General features: G+C 49.8%; 1 protein-coding gene across 3 annotated transcripts in view; it reads right to left on the reverse strand.

Annotated features, from left to right (window-relative positions):
* Nucleotides 1–7,350, reverse strand: part of FAM169B (family with sequence similarity 169 member B) — an 87,217-nt gene extending 79,867 nt beyond the window's left edge. For all 3 annotated transcript variants that reach the window (XM_030317478.1, XM_030317477.1, XM_030317476.1), the window contains exon 1: nucleotides 7,280–7,350. In XM_030317478.1, coding sequence (XP_030173338.1) covers nucleotides 7,280–7,310 — 31 coding nt within the window. In that variant the 5' untranslated portion in view covers nucleotides 7,311–7,350. The remainder of the gene's footprint in view (nucleotides 1–7,279) is intronic.
* Between the last annotated feature and the right edge of the window lie 618 nt (nucleotides 7,351–7,968).

The raw sequence follows: 7,968 nt of genomic DNA on the forward strand, positions 1-7,968 counted from the left end.
GAAAGACACAGGCGGAAAATACGGTAGGCAGGTTAAGAAAGAGGAAAGGAGAACTTCAAGGTCCAGTAACAATCTTAACTGAAGTTCTAGAAGGAGAGAATAGGATGGAGAAGAGTTGAGATTTAAAGAAATCATGATTGAAATTTTTCCAGAATTGATGAAAGATACCTATCCTCACATATTAGAATCCCAACCAGTCCCCAAGGTAGGAAAAAAAGAAAAAGAAAAATCCCCACCCAGACACACTGTGACCAAACTGCAAAACAACAAACACAAAATGAAGCAGCCAGAAGACACAAGACATCTCATCTACTGCTGAGTAGACTGACAGCGGCCTTCTCCACAGCAACTATGGCATCCAGAAGACAATGGAAGAACATTTTTAAAGGGCAGAAGGAAAAGAAATTTGATCCTCCACCCGGCAAAAGTAACTTCCAAGAACATGGGCAAATAAAGAACTGTTTAGAAAACCCAAACCTGAGGGAGTCTGCTACCAGAAAATCCTCACTGAAGTTATTTCTAAAGGATACCTACCAGGAGATAAGGGAAGAACCTCAAGGTAAGTTAGTTAAGAAGGAATAGAAGCAAAGAAAATAATAACCACGTGGCTAAAACTCAAGCCAGTGCTGACCAGATGAAACAAAAACATCTAACTGGAGGAAATTAAAACTCAGAACATCAGAAGTTAGAAATCAGGAAATTAAAAATTAGAACAAAGGTGCTGCGTAACAACAACACAAAAACTGGAAAGGGGATAATTGAAATGGGAGCACTATAAGGTCTTGACGTGATTCCAAGAAAGTTTAAAATTGGTTAGTTTCAGAATGAGAGTTAACGTGCATTTTGAATTTTCTAAGTGAGGGGCGCCTGGGTGGCTCAGTCGGTTAAGCGTCCCACTCTTGACTTGGGCTCAGGTCATGATCTCACGGTTCTTGAGTTTGAGCCCCACATCGGGCTCTGTGCTGACAGCACGGAGCCTGCTTGAGATTCTGTCTCCCTCTCTCTCTGCTCCTCCCTCACTTGCTCTCTATCTCTCTCTCAAAATAAATTTTAAAAACTTGAAAAATAAATAAATAGAATTTCTAAGTTAGCCCCCAAAAGAATAGAAATATAGGTATCACATTTCAAAATAGGAAAGAGAAAAAACAGAATTAGGACAAGGGTTGGGGAAGGGTATCTCAATATAAAAAAAAAAAAAAAATGAAAACATGATTTGTTGATACTCATATTTAATTGTTACAGTTAAAAAACAATATTTATTGGAGTGCCTGGGTGGCTCAGTCGATTAAGCATCCAACTTCGGCTCAGGTCATGATCTTGCAGTTCATGGGTTTGATTCCCACATCGGGGCTGACGGCTCGGAGCCTGGAGCCTGCTTTAGATTCTGTGTCTCCCTCTCTCTCTGCCCCTCCCTGCTCATGCTCTCTCTCTCTCTCTCAAAAATGAATAAACATTAAAAATTTTTTTAAAAAAACAATATTCATCAACAAATAACTAGATTATGCTTTAGCAGGACAGATTTTGTTCATTAGTGTCTTTACCCAAATATTTCTTAATATTTTAATAATATTTTTATTCAGTGTTCATGTAGTATGAAAAAAACACAAAGCAATACCTTTCTGTCTACATAGCTTATTTTTTTCCCCCAAGATGTTCTAAGAGCCCAAATGTAAGCAATACATATGCATTACAGAAATCACTTGTTGGTAGGTATAAAGGCCAAAACCGACAACCAACTATAATTCGCTTTGGGCATTATACCCCTCTATCCACATACATACACTCGGCAAAAATAGTCCACGAAGTAGCAGAAGAATATTGGGCAAGGACAGTGTTGCCAGAGGAAGGTCTACACAATGGGGAAGTCTGCACAACATCTTCTCCAGCTCCTACCACTGAATGAAATATTCAGGGCTCTGATTAGGGTTTATTTCAGCAAAATGCAATGAAGAAATGAACACAGCTTGCTCCCTATCTTAATGCAATTCAAGAGCAGTGGTTAGAAACTCGGTTTCCAAGAAACACACATTCATCTCCACTTCTGCAAGTCCAGGAAAACGAGCAGTCTCGGAAGTCTGGTTGGGCCTTGGGAGCCCCCAGCACATACGTGGGCAGGAGCTCCCTTACAGCCCTCCACTGGGGTCCCCAGACCTCTACCTCGCCTGAGTCCCAGTGGCCCTGTGGCTGCCCTCCTTTGGAAGAGCAAAGAAGCACAGTGGAAGGTTTCTACACCTGGACAGACAACAGGTATTGGTTTAAGCGGGAAATGAGGCCACTGCCTGGGCATCGACAAGGCAAAGAGCTCGATGTGAGAGGGCTCCCCGGGGGCCAGCGTGGGGTGAGGATGATCTGCCAGGATGTCAACAGACAGTGGCCTTTGGATTCAGACACCCTGTGTATCCTACCCCCAACCCCAGCTTGCTGATTAAGGGCCTTGGAAAAGAAAACCCAAACAGAGGACGGACACACTAAAAAGCATGGAATCTCTCAAGTACAGCTGTTACATCCTAATGAGTGTTTTTCAAAGGTCCCAACCTTCAGTTGCTACTGACAGTCAGTCTTAACTGCCACGGCCCCCACAACCCGGCAACCCTGACTTGGAAAGTCACATGACACCAGGGGTATCTGACCCCAAAATGTGCTTGAATTTTGCCCCGCATTTTCTGTCTGTACCACTCGGACACAGCAAAAAACAGAGCCATTTTCTACAATCCTCTGTTTGGAATTTCCCAAGGCTAAGCTACAAATAAGAATGTCATCAGAGGAGGCGGGAGCCAACTGCTGTCAGGAACTGAGCTAAGGCCAGTCAGCTGGTCAGCAGACTAGGGTTTCAAAGGTCAGAAAGACAATACCTCAATGCCCACTGCCCTCCCACCATCCAGCCGGAGTCCTGGCCGCTCGATCATTCACACCATTCTGCCAACATATGGCAGGAGGAGGTCAGAGCACGAGTCATTTCTGGCCTGGCTTCATGCATTGGAGATCCCCATTTAACACAGATATTTCACAGCCCTCATTTAGAAATGGAGTAAGGACCATCTATAGCACAGACAGCATTATACGGCAAGGAATCACAACCAACGGTGGGGCTTGGGGGGGTAACACGAAATGCCCAAGCCATTACGAGGACCTGCTCAGGACCCAGGCTTCCCAGAACAAGCAGGACCCGGGAAAGATATCCCAAGGAATGGACTGACCAGAACCCTGTCCAGGGACACCCTGCACCAGCAAGGGCAGGTCAGCCTGGGTCATCCCATATCCTGATACGCCTAATATGCAGTAATCCTACGACCAACACAACCAACAAAAGCTTTCACCAGCTCCTAAAAGGAAATGATTTCTCCATTCAAAGGTCATGGAGCTCCTGCTGTGGGCCAGGTCAGAGCGGGGCGCTACAAAAGAAAGATTAATTAAGGTCCTGCCCTCAAAGAGATCACAGTCTGGCTGGGTAGGAAGTAACTGACCAACTTCAGGGCCAAGTGGATTTTCAGAGACCATCCCATCTTCTCCCTTCCTTCCTGATGAAGGGATGGAGACCTGAAAGCACTTAGCAACAGTGACATGAGTCCAAGTGGCCAGCCCAGCCCCCTACCCACTGCCCCCAATGAGGCCCCGCTGCCAGAGACTCAAATCATGTGCCTAGACTCACCAGGTCCACATGCCTCTATGGGGACCCTTCTGGACCTTGAACTAGATAAGATCCACATTTGATAAATATTTGATTTTTTTTTTTTTTTTTTTTTTTAAGTTTTATGTTCGCATGAGGTCGTCCCTAAGGAAGGAGGCCCTTTAAGGACTGGCTCAGGGATTACTTCCTTCTCAGGAAGGAAGTGGGAGGGGCTCCACATCAAACATCACCCTTATGACAAGTTCCTTTCTCTGGGGAGTCAGACCACCCCCATGTGAATCCCAACCTGCCACTTACTAGCAGGTAACTTTAGGCAAGTTACTTTGCCCTTGCCCTGACACCCTTCTGGGCAGACCCAGGTCCTGCCTGCCTCAGCCTCTCTCAGCACCAGGCCCTGCCCCGGGCTTTTCTTTCTGGTGTCTCCTCCTTTGGGTCCATGCCTCATAACCTCAGCACTTGCCCCTCTCTGAGGCTTCATGCTGTGCCCTCAGCTCCTCTCCTCTTCCCATTTCCCGGGGGACACCCTCGCCAGACCTCCAGGGGTCCCCAACAGAGCTCAGGGCAGGCACTGGCCTTTCTAGATTCTCCCACACTCCAGAGTCAGTGTTTCTGACTAACTCTTCAGTATCACCCATGGGTGGCATGTTCTGGAACATTCGGAAATCCCTGTGTCTAGATTGCTTCAGGTTTTCCCCCTCTGAAAGTCAGTTCCTTTACTGAACTCATCACTGTCCCTGTTCCCCCAACCCAAGCTTCAGAGTCAACCCAACCTTTGGAGTCTTCCTTGTGTGCTAGCTTTCCCATCTGTGAAGCTTTGCTTTGTTACCAGTGCAAATTGTCCAACACCTAACTTTTCTTACCTGGAACACTAACCTGACTTTTTTTTAATAGCTTATTTTTTTAATTTATTTGTTTTTCAGAGAGAGAAAGAGAGAGAGAGTGAGCAGGGGAGGGGAAGAGAGAGAGGGAGACAGAATCCCAAGCAGGCTCCATGTTGTCAGTGCAGAGCCCGACGCGGGACTTGAACCCACCAACTGTGAGATCATGACCTGAGCTGAAACCAAGGGTCAGATGCTTAACCAACTGAGCCACCTAGGCACCCCTAAACTGACTTTCTAAGTGGAGATCATAAGATAGGAAACTCTCACAAACCTTTCAATTTGGGGTGTAAACAGAAGGGATGAAGGGCAAAACAATGGCCTTCTCAGAGGGGACCCTACATTTTACCATGGACCCAGCAGTCAGCAGTGATGAGCTCAGGGTCGCATGGAACCCTTACGAGGTAGGTCACATCTTTATTTTATGGATGAGGGAGATTCAAGGTGAAGGATGAGAGGAGTACAGAACTGGACCATGTCGGACTTGCCTTTTCTTTTCCAGGATGCTCCAAGCTAAAATGACAGCAGCAGATGGTCTGCTAGGACCTAAGAACTTTTTCAGCATCGGAGAAATTAAAAACCCTCAGAGAGAGACAGAGAGAGAGGGAGAGAGAGAGAGGGAGAGAGAGAGAGGAAGAGTATGTGAGTGTGAGTGTGTGTGTGTGTGTGTGGCCCTGGGGCATGTCTTGAATTACTTCGGGGTAGCTCCAGAGCCCCACTGTATCATATCCCCCAACCAGACACCCCAATACTGAGGAGGCTCATCTAGATCCAGAACACAACGCCCATGGGAGTGTCACAGACCCTTTCCCTACACTTTAGGGCTAGAACAAGCGAGGACCAGGTCACAACCTTATCTGAAAGCATAATTCTTAGTTTAATGCTTCCTTGCTAAAGAAAAAAGGATTCCTATGTAGGCACGATTCGTTCAAGCCCTTTTTGGAAATGGGCTATCAAAGCTTGGGCAAAGGTTCAGCTATGTAAGACTCCAATCCATTAGGCTCTAGCACATGTGGAAATGATTAATGTGTAACTGCCGTGTGTCCTCTGGTCCATCAGCAACCACGAAAGCCACAGCAAACGCTGAAAGAAATACAGGAAAATCCTTAAACTGTTCAGGCCAACTACACTTTTCCAGAAGTGAAATTACCCCTACTTTTCCCATTAAACGTAGAAAGGCTGGGTAGAATTGCACAGCGCTAAGGCAGTGGTTGGGAAGAACTCTCTGATTCACGGTACACTCCGAGGAGGAGGGGAAGGGAGAAGCTAGGGATTGCACAACTCTGTGCCCATTCGTTAAGTGTTGAAAATACAGGAGGTATTCCTGTACAGTAATTCCCTAGGGAGCAAAACCTTCTCCCTCTTGCAGATGTGGAGGAGGAGATCAGAAGAGCAAGCCACTTTTGTTTCTTGACCCAGTTCTCAAACTGACCCAGCCCTCACTATCCACAACCATGGTGACCAACGTTCCAGAAAGGACCACAGGGGGGAAAAAAAAAAATCAAAACCCCAACAGAATCACCCCCCACCCCCACCTCTAAAAACAGCGACCAAACCATTTCTCAATCTCCAGACCAATGAAAACGTTCACCAGGAATGTAAAACTCATAAAACTGGCTAGTGGCCACCTTCTCTCCTTAACTCGCTCTAAAAATCAGGGAAAACAACTCAAAGTCACAGTTTTTAAGTGCAGGTCGTAAAAAACGAGTCATTTGCCGCTGTTGACTTCCAATAAAAGGCAAAGGAGGCTCTGTAATATTGGGGTTTTTTTCCTTACAGAAATGGGGGGGAAAGAAAGCGGCCAGTCTGGGGTTTGACTGCACGCCGGGGCAGGGCTGGCCACCTGTGGCCTCGCGCCTCGTGGCCCGACTGGACAGAGGGGACGAGAGGTCCCCGGCCACTGGGCCCTTCCAGCCGCCGGTCCCCGCCAGAGGAAGCGGATGCAGGAGGGAAGAGGCATTTTCTCAGCATCCAACGCCCCTACGCCACCTCCCACGCAAACACTCCTTTGTGGGACTGGCGGAAAGCCCTTTGGGGATTTGTCCCACGTGCTTTCAGACTCAGAATGGCAACTCTGGCCTGGTTCTCCGGAGAGGGAGCCGGGCAGGGCCCCTCCTGGGCCTCTCAGGAGGAGGCAGACTTAGTTTCGGAAGGCGGGGGGGTGGAGGCGCCCCCAAATCCCGACTCCCCAGCTGGCCTGCTGGATTGGGGGCCGCACGCCCGCCGCCGCGCAAGGTGCCGGGGATAAAACAGGCCGTCCTGGAAGCTGGGAAGGGGGCGGCGGGGCAGCGGAGGCGCCCGCTGTAACCCGAGCTGCTCTACTGATTTCTCTCCGGCCTTGCGGTTCCCATTTCACAGACAAGGCCACCACGGCTGGGAAGTCAGTGAGCTCGCCAAGCCCGGGTCAGCGGTGCGGACGCCCGGTGGCCCCGGAGACGGGCGGGGGAGCGTGACCGTGACCGTGACCCCTCCAGGGCTACCCCTCCCAGGAGTGAGAGCTTCAGCCCGTCGGCCCCGCACCCGACGTCCCGGGCCGTCGGCCCATCTAGTTCCCTGGAGGCGACAGGTGCGCGGCTAGTGGCGCCCTGGCGCCGACTCCGGAGAAAGTTTCCTGGCCGCTGCGCGCTGTTTACGGTCTCGTTTTGCAGAGCTGGGGCCCCGAGCTCTCAGGCCAGCCCAGCCATTGAAACCCGACACGCGGGGAGGGGCCATCGCGCCGGCCAGCGAGGGAGGCGAGCTGGCTCCGGGCCCCGCCGGCCGCGGCTCCGCTTACCTGCGGCTCCGCGAGCTGCCTCTGCCTGCATGCTGGGCTCCCACGGCGCTGCGTCCGGTCCCCTCCGCGCTCCCTCCTCTCCCCGCCCGGGGCCGCCCCCGCTCCCGCTCCCGCCCCCACTCCGAGGCTGACCCGCCCCTCCCCCCGGACTGCGCCGGATCGCGGCCCGCTCCCCAGAGCTGTCCCTGCCCCGCCTCCAGCCGCGTGCCCTGGGGGCCCCCGCTGCGCCGCCCAGCGACCCCGACTCCCCAGTTTGCAAAGCTACACCCTGAGGAGCTTTTATTATTTCCTTTCATTCTTTAGAAGAGAAAACTATTTGCACCCCATCCCACGGCCAGTGTCTCTGGGCCTAAACCCAGTACCCCCTCTCTGAGCCCCTTCTCACTTCCTTCTTCTGTTTCTAAGGACAAGAATCATTTGCATTATTCCTTTTCGAAAAGTTACACGGTTTAAAACTAACTCAAAGACCATGAATGTCACACTTAAGACAGGGCGCCTAATAACCTTTTCTGCCCATTTCAGATTTCTTCTGATGCCTGTCATGTGCCCAGTTTTGCCGATAACGAATATTTTCATTTATTAGATGTTCAGGCTTGTCCTCACTTGAAATAGCGTGATTCAATGACAGCCAATTGTTTCTCCAGCAGTTCTTGCCGTGTTTCCAGGTGTTGTTTTTTTTTTTTTTTTTT

Source organism: Lynx canadensis, chromosome B3 (assembly GCF_007474595.2).
Source record: "Lynx canadensis isolate LIC74 chromosome B3, mLynCan4.pri.v2, whole genome shotgun sequence".
NCBI classification, from domain to species: Eukaryota; Metazoa; Chordata; class Mammalia; order Carnivora; family Felidae; genus Lynx; species Lynx canadensis.